Below are 18,556 nucleotides of genomic sequence, written 5' to 3' on the forward strand. Positions count from 1 at the left end.
GTTGTTGCAGAGAATAATAGCCCCCTCACAAGACTAATATTGTACTAGGGAGTTGTTTTCCTCATCCCATGCTTATTGTTTACTGGGAGATGTACCGGGCGAGCCCTTTCAATGAACTTCCCATCTGGAAGAGGGCTTTAGCGGGTAAGGGAAAGCCCCTTTACACACGACGAGAGGCACTCATTTGCTACAGGGCTGGGGAGCGTGAGGCTTGTTTCTTCAGGAAAGGGAAATGAACTCCCGGTGACCCCGACCCCAACTCGCATTTCATTTTGAACTCTTCCCTTCACCGTCTTGAATATAAGCTAGAAGCCATGCGCACACCCCTCCAATCCAGGACCCCAGTGATTTGGCCCTACATTAGCCATGTACGTGCTAAGAAGGTTGACAAGGAACCAAGGCTGCCCACGAGGTTCTCACGGGGGGAGCCGGGCTTGGGTTCTCCTTGTCCCTTCTCCGCCCCTAGTGCTTCACAGTGCGTAACGCCAGGCCCGGGGGACCCTCGTCAGTTGCGCCTGCGGAGGCGCAGGAGTCGAGGCAGCCTGGTTCGGAGCCGAATGGGCGAAGGCTGCCAAGGAAAGCGGCGGCTCCTGTTTGCCATGGGGAGGCGCGGCGCAGACTCGACGGTTTGCTTGGCAGCGGGCTCGGCCGCCAATTTGGCAGCCGCGCCAGGCACTCCTCGCCCTCGTTATTATGTAATGGGGCCGGAGGAGCGGGGCCATGGGAAGCCCTCGCTCATCCCTCAGTTGCAGCCGCGCCAGGCCAAGGCGAGGGAGTCGGCGGGGAGGTGGCGCCATGAGCCAAGACGAGCCGTGCGTCCTGAAAGGGAACCTCAACGAGCTGCCCGACGGCTCCCCGGTCGTGAGGGCCGCCGTGGCCGCGCTGAGGCGCCGAGCCCAGGAGGAGAACGTGCATCCTTCGCCCTGGTCCCTGTCCGACGCCTTTCTGGTCCGCTTCTTGCGAGCTCGGGATTTCGACGCCGAACTGGCATGGAAGGTAAAGGGAGCGCGCGGGCGCGTGCACGATAGGCGCGTCTAGCCCACCCGGGCTGCGGGGGACGCCGGCTGCTCAAGGCTGAGCGCGCGCGGGGAAACCTACCTAGCCCACTCTGTTTTTCAGTGCACACATATCAGGGATTCAGTCCCACCTTGCCTAAGATTGCAGCACTACCACGCTTTCTCGAGATGCCTAAACTTCAGGTTGTGACTACAGCACGCATCTCACTACAAGCGAGATGCAGGTAGAGAATCAGTTTGCCGACTGCAAAGCATAAGAGGAGGACATGGGTCGGTTGCACTTCTGTGTAATGTGCAATTGATTTTTGAATTCTGAATTTATTGTTATTCACGTTTTATACTGTATTTTATGTTGTTTTGTTGTTGCATCAATTAAGTGTTTTAAATTTGTTGTTAGCCGCCCTGAGCCCGGTTTTCTGAACCGGGAAGGGCGGGATATAAATAAAAAATTATTATTTATTATTATAGCCAGGCTGAACTGTGGCAGGCTATGGAGAGGGCTTTAGCCACACCAGAAACAAGCATCATATTGCTATTTAAAGTAGCTCTTAGAACAGCTCTTGGAAATGGCCATGTATGCACATGCAATAATACTTCAGGATATTTAGGAGCCCCTTGAGTTAAAGCAGCTTTACATGGCAGCTTTGGGCTCCACCCCACCCCACCCCACCCCACCCCACTCTGAGGCTTCCTACCTTTACAAGCTTAAGGATAGACACTACAGTTATTTAACAGCATCAACTTCCTATTCATAGGCACCTTGTTACAAACACACAGGGCATTTTTGCAACTGAGGCCAACCTTCCCTGGCCAGGGAAGAAGGGGTGAGTGAACTCCACAGCAGGACTAAGGGGGAGGGAGAGAAAGACTAACATTGAGATCTGCTGCCCCTGTGAGCCCTGTGGCCTGAGTTGGTCGCCTCACCTGCACTCATGGATGGACTTGCTCTGGAAGCACACCACGCCTGCTAAATGTTAGAATGAAATAAATTGATGGTATATTTTTGCTTTGCACAGTTTCTGCTTAATGTTACTCTTCTTGAGGGGCAGTAAAATACTTGTTTTAAAAATACAAGTCCTTAAAAAAAAGGCGTAGTAAAAAATAGTTCCCAAAGTTTCTTTACATCACAAAAAACAAAATATATGGCATTAGATGCACAGCATCACATAAAGAATACCATGTTGTGTGCAGCAAATAGTCCAAAGTTTGTCCTATAAAGCCCAGTGAGAGGCAAGTCCACCAACAATCTTTTGGATTGTTCATTTGTCCTGAAGCTCACACATCTATGTTTGCATATAAAACTCCAGAGACATGGTCTTGTAAAACATAGTTCCTCATTCATAGATTACTGCATCTGTCTTTGGACCCTAATTACAGTTTTGGCTAGAACCGTTCAACTTTATGTATTTTTCCAGTTAATGTAATTCCTCCCCCCAGGTGCACTTGTTTTTAAGGAACTTTTTATTTCAGGATACTGTTTAGAATTGTCTATTTTTCTTACCCTTTTTGTACCTTTTTGTGTTTATAAAAACATCTGTGATAATGCCTGTGCTTCTCAGTATGGCAAGAAGCAGTAAAAAAAAAAACCCACAAGTTATCTGAAGCGAGCAGTAGGTAGGATACTAATATGCTAGCTGTTCCTCTGGTGTGTGGCAGACATCTAAGAAGACCAGTAGCATCTGGGTAGGCACTTTAATTCAGGGATTTTATATGGGGACAAAGGGCCAGTGCTTTTTTTCTTAAAAAATATTTAGGAGTAATACTCTCAATTTGACTCAAGAAAATCACCATTTTATAGTTCAAATCGGGGGAAATAAATATAGTAAATGGACAAAAGTACAAAGATTCACAACACGTTTAGGTGTATGGTATGTGTACCCCTGTGTCTCCCCCAGAAAAAAGCACTGCAAAGGGCTAATCCACGCGCACACTGTTCCTGATCAAAGATGTAGTTATAGTTACCACCTTTAAAAGATAATTAGAAGAAGAAGAGGAGGAGTTTGGATTTGATATCCCACTTTATCGCTACCCGAAGGAGTCTCAAAGCGGCTAACATTCTCCTTTCCCTTCCTCCCCCACAACAAACACTCTGTGAGGTGAGTGGGGCCGAGAGACTTCAGAGAAGTGTGACTAGCCCAAGGTCACCCAGCAGCTGCACGTGGAGGAGCGGAGACGCGAACCCGGTTCACCGGATTACGAGTGTAATCTTAAGCACTACACCACACTGGCTCTCATTAGATAAATTAGATAAATGCATGGAGGATAATGGTAGCCATTATGGCTAGAAGCTGTTGAGATGTTCTGCCTCTGCTGTTGGAGGCAGTATGCCTCTAAGTACCAGTTGCTGGGAATCCCAAGTAGAGAGAACAGTGGCATAGCTAGCCACTTTGGTGTCTGGTAGAGGCGCGTGTCCTGCAGCCAGGGGCAGGGCGAACTGCCCATGGGTTGGGGCGAGCTTCTCCAGCGCCTTGAGCCTCTCTACTGCCTCTCCCTCAGCTGTAGAGCAGCTGAGGGAGAGGCAGTAGGCAGAGCAAGTCCCACGCTGCCGTTTCAGGCAGAGTGGAACCTGCAGGCACCTAAACCACCACGTCACTCCTAAAAGGTTTTGTGAGCCCAATTAAAAAAAAACTTAGTTTGTCACCCCTGCCACAGTAATGGCACCCAGGGCGAGCCACACCCCCCCTCGCACCCCCTTCCTTCGCCACTGGGAGAGAGCACTGTGTTCTCCCATCCTACTTATGGGTTTCCCACGGGTATATAGCCAGCCACTGTGAGAACAGGATATTAAACTGGTGGGTACTTGGCCAAATCTTGTTTTCAGATTTCTCTCTCACACACCCACACAACCCTGTGGCTGCTTTCTGAAAGGGGTGGGAAAGCATGTGCAGTGTTACAATCACAGAACTCCATGTAACATGTCTTGTAAACAAATATGGAGCTGCTGTCACTCTTCGTCCCTCTTTGTTTGCGGTTATAACACAGTGTGTGATGCAATATCATTGCTCTTGCACATTGCCCTACCAACAGCCACATATCATTAGATGTTGGTGATGGGGCAGCCCAATGTCCCATCATATTGCAAAGAAAAGAGAGGGAAGTGGCTGCTGGTTCCCTCACTGCAAGAAGCGAAGTTACAGGAAACCAGGCAGGGGGCCTTCTCGGTAATGGCGCCTTCCCTGTGGAACACCCTCTCTTCAGATGTCAAGGAAATAAACAACTATCTGACTTTTAGAAGACATCTGAAGGCAGCCCTGTTTAGGGAAGTTTTTAACGTTTGGTGTTAAACAACAACTGAGAAGTGAAAGAGACAACACCCATATATGGACAGAAGGAATCTCCAGGGACATAACAGTTTTCACACACAGGACAGAATAAAGATAATAGTCTGAGTTTGTCACTTGAAGCTTTATAAACTTATATATTGTAACATCATGAATAGAAATCATTGATTATGTAGCTGTTAACTAAGGGATTATTATTATACCTGAAAAGTAACTGACATTCATTAAGATTATGGAATGCAGTGATTTAAGATCGGAAATGCACCCAAACCACCATGCAGGGAGCCACTTTAACTAAAATGTATTAATTGGAAGTTGACTGCCATTTTGATAATTGTATAATTTGGGAATTAATTGTTGTTGTTATAATTATTGGGAATATATTGGAAAACTAATTACACACACACGTTGCATGCTGGTTTGTGCAGTTGTAGGTTCTTGGTTGGCGCAGAGAATAGTAACATAGGATGGTCTTCTATTGAGTCAGACCATTATCTACTACAGTGCCTAGCTCAGTATTGTTTTACCTGATTAGCAGCAGTTTTTCAGGTTTCAGATTGGGATCTATGCCAGACCTACCTGGATATGCTGAGGATTGGACCTTGGACCTTGGGGTGTGCAGCACTGATACTCTACCACTGTTAAAAGAAAGACAAATTTTCAGGGATTATTTAGGAGATTAAGCACCTCCCTTTGTCACGAATAAAACATTGTCTCATGTTAATGCCATGTATGCTAACGGAGAACTGAAGAAGGAATAAATACCGTATGTTTGTATATCCTCAGAAGAAGGATATAGGATCTGAATGGCTCAGCTGAAAACCCATTCAGTATTGTCTTTTAAGCTTCTGATGATAATATAAATGCTTATACCTGCATTTCCAATAATATAAAAGCACAAAGTTTATTTGATGTCTGTTTGCAGTGCCATTCATACATCAATAATACAAGACTACCTGATTCTCTTTCATCCTAGGAAAAATGTACAGGAAATTAGGGCACAGGAAGGAAGAGGGCTCTTGCTGATTCACAGATGCCCGTGTGTTGATTTATTTTATTTCATAATATTTATATACGGCTTGATTGCAGAAAACCTCAAAGCACACATGCAAACATTTCTCCCACATTTTAGCATGCATATAAAACCTTCATTTAATAGGTATGGAACCCCACCTTTACACTTCCTTTCACACGCGCGCACACACACAAATGCATTTCTACTCACATGTATGCATGCATATACTCACAAGAGGAGTACAGAAGGGAAATGAATACTCCCATAGCTTTTCCTTTCTTCTCCTGCCCCTCAAACCCATGTGACCTCTCTCTCATCCCACCACCTCTCATTTATTCTTCTTCGTCATCCAGCCCCTTACTGGTGCTTGCAGGAAGAAACTTTCTGTCAACTTATTTCCCATAAGTCTTTGATGGAAGTGGTCCAGGATGAGGGTGTTTGTTGATGCATTGTGGGCTAGAGAAGCAGCTGGAAGGCCATCTACTGACTTCCTTTACTTCCAGTGGCCTATCAGAAAGAACATCTCCTGTGCATTAGTCTCAGATCCTTGGCAACTTAAGGATCTCTGGTAACCTAAAACCTTGCAAGCAAGCACAATTATTGAGTTATATGAAGCTGGTCTGTTAGGGAGCATAGAACTGTTGGCATCTTCCCAACAGTGGTGTTGTCATTGTTTTTAAAGCCTTGGGAGTCTCCAGCATCCACAATTATCTACTCATTTGGGGGGTGTGCTTTGGTTATATGATAGAGGAGGAAAAACCACACAGTTGCACCACTTGAATTATATCAAGGTAATTATACTCACTCCTGAGTCAGTTAATGTTAGTTGCTTGCCTTGCACTCCTTTTGTGCAGTTATTGATTCACAGTCAGAATAGAACAAGTGCTACAACTAATACTTTGCTACAAATGGCAACATTTATTCATACTGTTATGGGGAGCCTAGCAAAGTGATACATTTGGTCTCCAGCCTAACTCCTCACTGGATCAATAATGCACGCAAGTGTGCCAGCATTCTTTACTGCTGTGGCTGTGACAGAAAATCTATTATCACTATTGTATCTAGGAGCTTTCCTCTGAGTAGTTGAGAAATGGCAAAGATAGAAACGGTTTGTAATTGAGGAAGGCAACATTCATAGTACCCATGCTTTGCATAGATTAGATAGATAGATAGATAGATAGATAGATAGATAGATATTAACAACATTAGAAAACAACTTCAAGTGGGTGAAATTACTCAGGGACAACCCTCAGTGTCAAAGGTGGAAAAGAAGAAATACTGCCTTCAAGAAAGGATTTCCTTCAGAACTGTGGCTAGTAAGGAATCTTGAAATACCAATTGGCCCTATAGATAGATGACAGTAACCATTGTAAATAGGGTAATTGTAAATAGGCCAAATTTATTTTTAATGTAGCAGTTTTGTACAAAAGCAGTTTTGCGCAAAACATCTGTATAAATGAACGAATAAGCGCTCCATGAATATGCCTGGTGAAATAGACGTAAGAACTTCTGTGCTCTCTTAATCTCCCAGGGCAATCTATTTCTAGATTTCTGCTCCAAGTATATACTTCCAGGTAGGGTCTGGGCTTCTCACAACAGCTGCTTGTGTGGGTTTGGCTGACTTAAGCCTTGGTACAACTCTGCTGCCAATACCAGTTGTCAGCCTTTTCTTCTTTTGGCTCTGTCTCCTGTTAGACCACATCCACCCACCAACTCCATCCCCTGTTGTGCACATTTCCTACCTTTTGACCCTTCCTTTTATGCCTTCCTCTTGCCATTAATAGTCCACAAGGGTTCCTCCTGATCTGACTGATCAGTCTCCTTCCCACACTGCTTCATTCAAGGTACTTCACAGCAGTGGAAGCACTTGGGAAGATATGGCTTAGGTCAGTGATGGCCAAACTTGGCCCTCCAGCTGTTTTGGGACTACAATTTCCATCATCCCTGAGCACTGGTCCTGTTAGCTAGGGATGATGGGAGTTGTAGTCCCAAAACAGCTGGAGGGCCAAGTTTGGCCATCACTGGCTTAGGTCATGGTACCCCTGCAATGTATACACAATCTTAGTTCAGTGTGATACAGTATTCCTGATTTAGGAGTTTGGCACAATCCAGAGATAAGGAATCATGGTGTTTGTTTAATACAGTCCCAAACTGTGAACGCTTGTGTATTAAACTTAACAAATCTGTTTCCTTTGCCATAAGTGTTATTCAAAATAAGGAGGATTATGTCACAACATAAAGTGTTATTGGAAAAACAAGCATCCTGTTGAAAATGGGGGAAAGGCTAAGAATTAAGCATTGGGAAATATCCATTCAAAGTTCATAAGAATTTCTCCAACATTTGGGAACAAACTGTGAGGCTAGACTTTTTCCAACCCAAATATCTCCGGTTGAAAGCCTAAGGATGATTAATGTGGATAAATCATTTCCCATATGAGAAGCACATAAACCTTTAAAGCTATACATTAATTTATCTTTTGAGCCCTGGGTACTTGTCATTCCTGCTTTAATTGGTAAATGAAAATGCCTTAGAATAACTGTGTTGATGGCTAAGATCATGAGATCACTCTACAGATGACCTGAGTAAACTGAATCAAATTTGTTAGTGGGTGCATTGGTACAAATGTGAAAATCCATAAGCAAAGTCCTCTGTCCCAATATAAGAAGTATGCATGTTCAGGAAACATGCAGATACTGATCAGAACAATGAAAGACAAAACTCGAATGAAATTATAGGTTGTACGTACACTGATATGAATGCAAGATAAGATCATCCGCCCAAATGTATTCATTAGGTGAGAGTGCAGAAAGAAGATGCTGGATTTCTCTATTAAAAGAGAAGCTTGGCTCATTTCTTCATTTTTTCCATGCACTTCTTCACACTTGTACATTTAGCTTCTTTGTTTAGCACATTTAGCTACTTAACATAGTTCTGAAGGTATCAAAAACTGCTCCATATTCCAGAATGATTGCCCAAAGGGACTTACTTCATGTTGATCATGGGGCAAGTGCATTCAGATATCAACAAATTACTCCTTGGAAGCTTTGTTCTTAATGAAAGTGAGACAATTTATACAGATTTGATAATGGGACCAAAAAATGAAGGAGAAAACTTGTATTATTATTTTGCATTTATGAGAAAGAAAAAGAAATGAATTGCTGACAGAAGAATAGTAATTGAAAGGTAGCTTCATCTACCTGGATAAGTCTTAAAATAAACTGTGGATATTTCCCTGTTTACCTACCGAGTGTAACCTATTAAGTAGCAAATATTGTTCCAAGTAAAATTCCTGTTAGACAAGACTTATGTAAAAATCATGTTCTGGTTGGATAATAGTTATATAGTGCTCCTGAATTCTACCTTGTTCTGAATACAGTACCAATGGGGAAAGGATCTGTTTTCTTTTCCTCCAGAAAGAAAGATCAGCATTGTCTCTGAACCAGGCTAGCAACCAAAAAAATCTCTATAGTGCTCAACAGTCTTGCTGTAAAAAGGTGTTGCTATCTGCATTGTTTATTGGTGGTGTGTGGAAAAATCTAGGGTTGAATCCAATGAAGTCATCCCATCAGCATGAATACTTTCACTTGCACAACAGGACTTTTCCTCCCTTGTCTTCTACACCTCCCAGTCTGTTTCTGAGGGTTCCCCCAACCTTCCAGAGGAGATTTAGGGGAAGGGAAGTCTCGTTGTGCAGTCAGAAGTCTTTGCACTCATGGGATGTCTTCTTTGGATACAACCCACATGCTTGGTTTCAGTGATTTCTTTACATGCTTACTCAGATCCAGTGGGGTTTACTCCAAGGTAAGCCAGCACAGGATTCAGCCTAAGTGACCGTGTTAATAATTGTGGGACCCACACCTATGCTGCTTTGTTTGAAATTGTTTTGCTTCTTAATATTGTATACTTGTAAGCAAGTTTTACTTGTTTTCAATTGTATGATTATATACCTTTATGGTGAAGGCTGGGTTGGAAACCTTATACTGGTCCTGTTTTGGAAGCTTATACTTTCTGTCACAATCGTGCACTGTTCTTCCTCCCATCAAGTTCAAGGCAATGAACACAAGGGCCTGCTTCCCCACCCCCCTCACAGCAATCATGTGAGGCAGGTTAGCTTGAGATGCTGTATATTGAATGGTACAGGATTAACCTGTGAGCCTCATCTCTGAGTAGGGATTAAAATCCAGACTCCTTGCTACCTAATTGCACCACAGGGATTAAATCTGCAACCTTGGCATTATCAGCATCACACTCTTATCGACTAAGCTATCTATGGTCAAGTCTATTGTTACAGGAGATTAATTTCAACAAAAGCAAACCAGCCTAAATGTTAAAATATATTTGCACACAGTTTGTGAACTTAACTGAGATAAAAGTATGCATATACTTAGCAAGAAGGGCAGTAATATTTTACAACATAAGAATCATGTAACAGAATACTCTACAACTGACTGCTATCTCCCCCTCTTTCTGCTCTTTCTTTCCCAGCTATTGAAAAACTATCACAAGTGGAGAGCTGAATTCCCAGAAATAGTTGGAGATGTACGGCCTTTCTCTGTCCTTGGTCTGATGAAATCTGGTTACCTTGGAGTTCTGAAGGAGAGGGACCCAGCTGGTAGCAAAGTTCTCATTTACAGAATTGGCAAGTAGCTTTTGTTTTTGCAACACTGGCAAGTAGCATGCTCTGCCTCTGACTTCTTGTAATGTAAGGCTGTCATCTCGCAGCCCCCACTGGTGGATTTGTAGTACCGTATTTTTAGCTCTATAACACGCACCTGACCATAACATGCACATCATTTTTAGAAGAGGAAAACAAGGGAAAAAACATTCTGAATGAAACAGTGGATGTATCATTTTTGTGCTTCATGCTGTGGCCACAGACATGTGATCTGATGGTGAATTTGGGGTGACCCAATGCAAAAATCCTGAGAATTCCTGTGGATCCATGCTTTGTAACCACGTTTTTGCACCATTGCAGCCCCAGGCAACAGTGGGTGCGTGATTTTTTTGGTGTAGGCTGTAGCCATGGACATGCTATGTGATCTGATGGTGAATTTGGGGTGACCCAATGCAAAGATCCTGAGGATCCATGTGGATCCATGCTTTTTAACCACGTTTTTGCACCATTACAGCCCCAGGCAACAGTGGGTGCGTGATTTTTTTGGTGCAGGCTGTAGCCATGGACATGCTATGTGATCTGATGGTGAATTTGGGGTGACCCAATGCAAAGATCCTGAGAATGCCTGTGGATCCATGCTTTGTAACCACATTTTTGCACCATTACAGCCCCAGGCAACAGTGGGTGCGTGATTTTCTTGGTGTAGGCTGTAGCCATGGACATGCTATGTGATCTGATGGTGAATTTGGGGTGACCCAATGCAAAGATCCTGAGGATCCATGTGGATCCATGCTTTGTAACCACATTTTAAGTGGGGAGGGAAGGAAAAACAAAGAAGGGGAAAGGAGCATGAGAGGGGTGTGCAGAGAAGCAGCTGGCTAAGAATGCAGGAGAGGGATTTAACGGGAGGGAGGAAAGAAAGGCAAAAGTTTCCCCCCACCCAAGCACCCAAGCCAGCCAGCTCTCGCGCTCTCTCTCTCTCTCCCCCACCTGCATGTTTTCAGCAGCACCAGAGCACAGAGAGGAAGGAACGACACTCTGCTTTCCCCTCTGCTTGCCTGGAGGGGAGGGGCTTTCCCTGCTCTTTGTTCCGTTTGAGCAAACACAGCAACGAAACAGAGGAGGGTGGGCAGTAAGACCCTGAGGCAGAATGCAGGAAAGCAGCCGCTTCCTCTTTTCAGGTTTCCCTTCTCCGTGACGCGCGATTTGATTTTTGCCTGATTTTTTGGCTCCAGGGACCACACATTCGCTCAATAACACGCACAGACATTTCACCTTCCTTTTTAGGAGAAAAAAATCTGTGTGTTATAGAGGGGAAAATACGGTACTTCATCAGAATCCTGGATTTGCATGAAGTTAGGGTGGAGGACGCAGGTGGCGCTGTGGGTTAAAGCCTCAGCGCCTAGGACTTGCCGATCGAAAGGTCGGCGGTTCGAATCCCTGCGGCGGGGTGCGCTCCTGCTGCTCGGTCCCAGCGCCTGCCAACCTAGCAGTTCGAAAGCACCTCCGGGTGCAAGTAGATAAATAGGGACCGCTTACCAGCGGGAAGGTAAACGGCGTTTCCGTGTGCGGCTCTGGCTCGCCAGAGCAGCGATGTCACGCTGGCCACGTGACCCGGAAGTGTCTCCGGACAGCGCTGGCCCCTGGCCTCTTAAGTGAGATGGGCGCACAACCCCAGAGTCTGGCAAGACTGGCCCGTATGGGCAGGGGTACCTTTACCTTTACCTTTTAGGGTGGAGGAGGCAGAAGAGAAGGCAGGTTTCACAACAGCAATGGCCATGGCTGGAAGCTAGGAAGGACTCCGAGAATGGAAAGTGGTGGGAGGGGTCTGAATAGATTGGAAAGGGAGGGTTGTTGTGATCGTGGTTGTTTACAAAAGTAGCACAGGTGGGTACAACACAGAAATTGTACACAGAAAATAACACCAAAAAGCAAACACAAAAAGTGCTGCTCCCAGCTCCCTTCTTGCAGCATTGAAACCTTCTTTTAAACTGTCACTTTTTCTCTCAGTGTCTCCCACTTCCACTTTCTTTATTCAAACCTCTGCCACTTGTTTAAAACCTGCATTTTCCTCTCAATATCTCTCCCTTTTCTCTTTCCCCTTTTCTTTTCCTCAGCTGCCTTGTGTGAGAGACATAGAGGATGTGGAGCCCTCAAATATTTCACAGTACTTTCACACAGTGTATTTAGTTCCTGGTTCTATGTGTTGACTTCAACATGACATTCCAGATTCAATGTAGAAATTTAGAACAAATATTTTATTATCAAACACTCATACGGTGACAACATCCATCAACTCAGTCGAAATTCTCTAACTGAACGAGCTAACTGACAGACTTGCTCTTATGATTCTGTTCATCTTTAAGGTACAGTAACATATAGCATCAGGGACGCGGGTGGCGCTGTGGGTAAAACCTCAGCGCCTAGGACTTGCCGATCACATGGTCAGCGGTTGGAATCCCCGTGGCGGGGTGAGCTCCCGTCGTTCGGTCCCAGCTCCTGCCCACCTAGCAGTTCGAAAGCACAATTAAGTGCAAGTAGATAAATAGGTACCGCTTTCTAGCAGGAAGGTAAATGGCGTTCCGTGTGCTGCTCTGGTGCCGGTTCGCTGGAGCAGCTTTGTCATGCTGGCCACGTGACCCGGAAGTGTCTGCGGACAGCGCTGGCTCCCGGCCTCTAGAGTGAGATGAGCACACAACCCTAGAGTCTGTCAAGACTGGCCCGTACGGGCAGGGGTACCTTTACCTTTTTAACATATAGCATCAGGGTATGTGAGTGCAAAGGGGGCTGTGGAATCTGAGGCCGGAGGAAGCCCAGAAATGGAGGGGGATCTGTGTGCAAGGGAGAATTGTAGGAAGGAGGAGGTAGGAATAAAGGAGATGAAGGTAAAAATAATGGGTTGTATGGACAAAGTGGGCTTTGAATTAGGACACTGGAGGAGACATGGAAGTGGGGATGGTCTGTGTGCAAGCAGGAATTGAGAGAAGGGAAAAGGGGCTGAAGGTTAAAATCAGCTTAGCATTTTTGTAGCCCATGAAGGGTTAGGCATTTATTTAAGTGACATCATTTCAAAGCAGGTGAGAAATCAGCAAACGGGTGTATTTTGCCCATTATTCTTGCAGCCTAGTCCACTGTCCAGTTTAAGCCAAAGTACCACGTTTAAGCCATTTTAGTTCTATTGGCCTTTTTGGGGGAAAGTGCTTACTTTATTCATCTCCCTCTCTCCTCTCTTTTGTCATTAGGAAAATGGGACCCAAAGACATTCACAGCATTTGATTTGTTTCGTTTAAGTCTTATCACATCTGAGCTCATTGTGAGAGAGCTAGAAACACAGCGGAATGGAGTCAAGGGTATCTTTGATCTTCAAGGATGGAGATTCGCTCATGCATTTCAGATCACGCCTACGGTTGCCAAGATAATAGCTGCCGCGATCACAGTGAGCTTTGGTTCTAAATTTTAGTTATGCTGTAAGCAGATAGTGGCTTTCACGTACCAATGTTTTTGGAGAACAAGAGCATTAGATAGCTCCTGTGTTTTTAATACAGTCTAATTCTGCTGTTCTAGATGGCTTGAGGTATTCTAACAACACCACTACCAATATTTAGTATTATTAGCACTTGGTCAAGTGGGCAGAGTGTGTCACGTCCTTTTTAAGGAACCAATATAACTCCTGACTGGGAGCTGTGGGGCTGAGCAGAGATATGGATCCACTGCTGCCTCTTAAGTCCTGCTGCTCAGGGTGGAAAGTGTTGGTGGTGGTTCAGGTGTAATGAGGAAACATTAATTAACCCAGGAATGCCAAGAAGGGAGGAGGGAATGGCAGCGTGAGAATGGAGTGCTTAAGCACAAGGCACAGGCAGCATATCTCAGCTTAATAAGGCAAGATATGTCTGAACTGGGCCATATTCTCTTGAATTTTCTCAACCCCACATTTATTTTCTTTCTTATGAGATAGGCACATTGTGACTGTTTTATAAATGCAGTCCTAAGTACTTGAAAACCCAGGGGTGGCTATGGTCGGAAAACTTCTGCTTAAAAGCAAATGTAGTCTGACATTTTGGCAGGTCTGCTCATGTGAATGTAGGCATTAGAATATGAAGATCCTAGTCTTCTATCATGCTTCTCTCCGCTCTCTTTGCAGGATGCCTTTCCACTAAAAGTTCGTGGAATCCACTTGGTTAATGAGCCTTTGCTCTTTCACCCAGTCTTTGCTCTAATTAAGACATTCCTCTCAGAAAAGATTAAAGCACGGGTGAGTAAATGCTAGTTCTTTTTCTATGAAATTCACACATTATCCCAACACATTTTCTTTTTAAATAAAAAGAGACTACACCTCTTCTATTCCAATAGGGTTCTATAAGTTTATATTTCATTAATGTGGGTTCATACAATAGTTCAAAATGCCACAAGATGGTGCCATTCAAGCTATTTTCATGCTTGTTTCCCATGTAGGCAACACTGTATTCCCCACTGTCTCCAAAGGGTTGCCTACACAAGAACAACAGCCCTTGTAGAGATGCTCCACATTGAATCCTAGAATTGTAGAGTTGGAAGGGACCCTGAGGGTCATCTAGTCCAACACCCTGCAATGCAAGAATCTTAACTAAAGTATCTATGGCAGATGACCATCCAACCTCTGCTTAAAAACCTCCAAGGAGAGTCCAACACCTCCCGAGGGAGTCTGTTCCACAGTCAAACAGCTCCTACTGTCACAAAATTCTTCCTGATGTTCAGTCAAAATCGCCTTTCTTGTAACTTGAATCCATTGGCTCAGGTCCTAGCTTCTGAAGCAGGAGAAAACAAGCTTGCTCCATCTTCCATATGACACCCATTTAGATATTTGAAGATGGTTATAATATCTCCTCTCAGTGTCCTCTTTACCAGGCTAAAAATAGACTATTTTCTCAATCGTTCTGCATAAGGCTTTATTTCCGGACCCTTGATCATCTTGGTCGCCCTTCTCTGCACATGTTCCAGCTGGTCAATAATCTTCTTAAATTGTGGCGCCCAGAACTGGACACAGGACTCTAGGTGTGCTCTGACCAAGGCAGAATAGAGCGGGACTAGTATTTCCCTTGATCAGTATACTTCTGTTGATGCAGCTTAGAAGACCATTGACTTTTTTTGCTGCTTCATTACACTGTTGACTCATGTTAAGCTGGTGGTCTAAGACCCATAGATCCTTTTCACATGTAGTACTGACAATCCCATCCTATATTTGTGCAGCTGGTTCTTATCTTTATCTTTGTCCCTATTGAAATTCATTTGTTAGTTTGGGCACAGTTCTCCAATCTGGTCAGGATATTTTGAATTCCAATTTTGTCTTCAGTAGCATTGGCTACACCTCCCTGTTTGGTGTCATCTGCAAATTTGATGAGCATCACCCCATTACCTTCATCAAATTCACTTATAAGGACATTGGACAACAACGGCCCAGGACAGATCCCTGCAGCACCCCACTTAGCACTTTTCCCCAGAATGACAAGGAACTGTTAGTGACCATTCTTTAGTTTTTAGCAGCAATCAGCTACAAATCCACCTAACAGTTACCTCATCCAGGCCACATTTTACTAGCTTCTCTGCAATAATATAATGGGAGACTTTGTGAAAACCCTTCCTGAAATCAAGATACACTATGTCCACAGCATTTCCATGATCCACCAAGCTTGTAACTCTATCGAAAAAAGAAATGAGATTAATTTGGCATTACTTGTTTTTGAGAAACTTATGCTGGGTCTTTGTAATCACAGCATCATTTTCAAAGTGCTCACAGACTTGTACTTCATCTGTTCAGATCCTGGGATGGTTTACAAAATAATTCAATAAAAATATATGTATCACAAAGCAAATAATAAAACTTGAAAACATCAGATAAAAATAATATGCAATCATAAGTCATACAGGCAGATCTTTTGTTTCAGCCAGAGCTCACCAGAGCTCAGTTCCAGCACCTGTTAGGTGGGTGCCATTGCCATTCCAAGAGAACAAGGGAGAAGTTCATGGTGAGCTCTGGCATCTCTTTTTTTCTAGAAAAATAGCATTGCATATAGGTAGAGTGCAGCACTTTCAACACCTTGAATTGGGCCTAGTAGGAAACAGGCAGTCAGTGGTCTCATCATGAACTACTGTACACATCAATTTCCCTATTAACTAAGCCACTTGCCTAAGCAGGACTTAAACTGTACAATACTCTGAGAGTGAATTTTGTCTTCTTGAATATTATGTAAAAGTAGAAACAATTCCTCTTATTGCAGATCCACATGCATGGGAGTAACTATGTTCCTACTCTCCAACAACACTTTCCAGTCAGCATTCTCCCAAAAGAATATGGCGGTGAAGCTGTCTCCATTGAAACCCTTTCCCAAGAATGGACTAACTTCGTGATGGATTCTGAAAGTTATCTTCAGAGTATTACTCTGTTTAAGTAGTATGTTCTGGGAGAAGCACAGTTATTTGATTATTAACCAAACTATGAGAGAGAGATGATGGTGACGACGACAATGATAGCTTCAATGTGATTTACAGAAGATTTAAATGGGGGTTGAGGTTGGCTCAGACTACAGAGGTTAGTGAAACAAACAACTACATATGCAGACTTGACTTAGATAAATGTGAAATTGCTTTTAGACCAATGTCAAATGTTTTGATATCTGAATAATATTTCTGGAGAATACATGCCTTATTTGCTGCATTCTTTCTTAAGGCAAGGAAGAGAACAAGTAAAATGGAAAGTTTACAACAAGGGTGGTGAATGTGTGGGTCCTCTAGATGTTGCTGGACTCTAGCTTCTGTTTGCCCCAGCAAGCCCGGCCACTGGCCAGGGTTGATGGGAGTTATAGTTCAGTAATGTCTGAAGGGCACAGGCTCCCCGTCCATTTTACAGGAAGGGAAATATTTCCACTAGAAGGCACTTTGCAGCTTCTTATATGTTAATTGAATTGCCTGCTGAATGTACGATTAAAACAAACATACGAACAGCCTAAGATCAGATCAAAGGCTCATCTACCCCTCTGTTCTTTCTAGTGGCCAACTAGATGCCCTTTAGAAGCTGGCATGTGTGGCAAAGTGGAAGTAGCCATTTTCAGTTTCTTGCCTTAATATCTGGTATTCAGAAATATGGTGCCTCTAAATACGGAAGCTGACTTCAGCTGTTATGACTAATAGTCATAAAATAATCCATCATACACAAAGTTGTCTTATTATCAGGCATGAACCTACTTTCAATTATGGTGCCTTTGGGATACTGGAGAGGGATCAAACTTTTTATACAACAATAGCTAGTAATTTAGATATATTTGCAGGCTAAGCTTATGTTTACATAAAATTAATCTTTGTTATATTCAGTGAAGTTTTTTCTGAGCCTTCTGTCTACTCCGAAGTAATTGCAACTGGGTTTACTGGAATTTACTCTCAAGTAATTGAATATAGGATTGCAGGTTTTACTTATTCTTTCATTGTACAAGCTGGCAAGGGGCTAACAAGTAAATACATAAAATAATATGCACCAACTGTAGCATAGTCCTTAGAATAGTGATTGTGCTTAGACACACTTTTTAGCCTTACTGTTTGCTTTCAGAAGATTATCATTCCTTGAAATTATTTTATGGGGAGAGGTGGATTATCTGTGAAATACTTAGCTACCGCTGCCGGAGAGGGGTTGGTAGCATAGTGCACTAATGGGAAAAGTCACATTTTAGCTGTTACGTATTTATTAATTCCCTAGTTGGGTAAACCCTGATTGCTTATCCTCTTGAACCAGCACCCTGAAAAGATGTGAATACCTGCTAATATGAAACAGTTTTGCTACAACAGTATTTTCTGCAAAGCAAAAAGGAAAGCTCTATCATGCTGCGATGCCTTGTCACTTCCCAGCACAAGGCAATGAGCATATTCTGATGGTTCTGTGGCAGTTGCAATAGCTTTAGGTCCTCAGGATGTATAAACTTTTCTTATTTTATTGGATTTTCTGTGAATTACCCACAAACTACTGTGACAGATCTACAGCTTTCTCTGTCTACCTAAACCACTTACCATGTCATGCATCTGATAAAATAGGCTTTGGGCTCTGCCATAACAGGACAATCATATGCATCTCCGCTTAAAAGTCACCCCCAATGAGTTAAGTGCACGGATTGCAGTCTTAAAAATTAGTCTTTAATTAAAGTGTCACAATACTCTGTTAAACGTGATAAATACTTAAGCATTTGCCAACATTGTTCTATTAACAGTTACTGAGCAAATTATTTATTAATGGGAAAGATATTTAATTTTCAGATGTCTAATTTATATTTTATCCAGCAGTTTTAGAATTCTATAGGGTAGCATGACATCAGCAGAACAGAAAGGAAGAAATCATGTAATTTAGAAATGATAAAGGAACTCTAATTGTACCAAGTGTGCCTAAAAACAACAACCCAACCAGCAACATGTTAGCAGATACAATTTGTTATATGCTGTATTTTTTTTCTAATTTTGTACATATAAAATTAAACATTATAAATGAGCCAAGCTGTCCCATCATTTGTGAGTGTATCTTTTTCTCAGCACCACTTGTTTTTATTGCAATACTAAATATTATTTCAGGACAGTCTATTTCTGTTCGTTCTATACTAAGAGTAGTTCATTAAA

At 43.2% G+C, this 18,556-nt stretch overlaps 1 protein-coding gene across 1 annotated transcript; it reads left to right on the plus strand.

The window, feature by feature from the left end:
- Positions 1-358: 358 nt before the first annotated feature.
- Positions 359-18,436, plus strand: TTPA (alpha tocopherol transfer protein). The gene is made up of 5 exons (XM_083748031.1): positions 359-996; positions 9,799-9,952; positions 13,171-13,364; positions 14,070-14,180; positions 16,183-18,436. Exons 1-5 carry the CDS (start codon positions 721-723, stop codon positions 16,354-16,356), a joined length of 909 nt encoding a protein of 302 aa, XP_083604157.1. The 5' UTR covers positions 359-720; the 3' UTR covers positions 16,357-18,436.
- Positions 18,437-18,556: the final 120 nt, after the last annotated feature.

Source organism: Podarcis gaigeae (genome assembly GCF_964106915.1).
Source record: "Podarcis gaigeae genome assembly, chromosome: 7".
NCBI classification, from domain to species: Eukaryota; Metazoa; Chordata; class Lepidosauria; order Squamata; family Lacertidae; genus Podarcis; species Podarcis gaigeae.

Bases quoted from the DNA above. Each gene is read 5' to 3' on its own strand.
- TTPA (XM_083748031.1), top strand. From the start codon at position 721: ATGGGAAGCCCTCGCTCATCCCTCAGTTGCAGCCGCGCCAGGCCAAGG. The intron at 9,953-13,170 runs GCAAGTAGCTTT...TTTTGTCATTAG, and splicing joins AGTTCTCATTTACAGAATTG to GAAAATGGGACCCAAAGACA. The intron at 13,365-14,069 runs GTGAGCTTTGGT...CTCTCTTTGCAG, and splicing joins TAATAGCTGCCGCGATCACA to GATGCCTTTCCACTAAAAGT.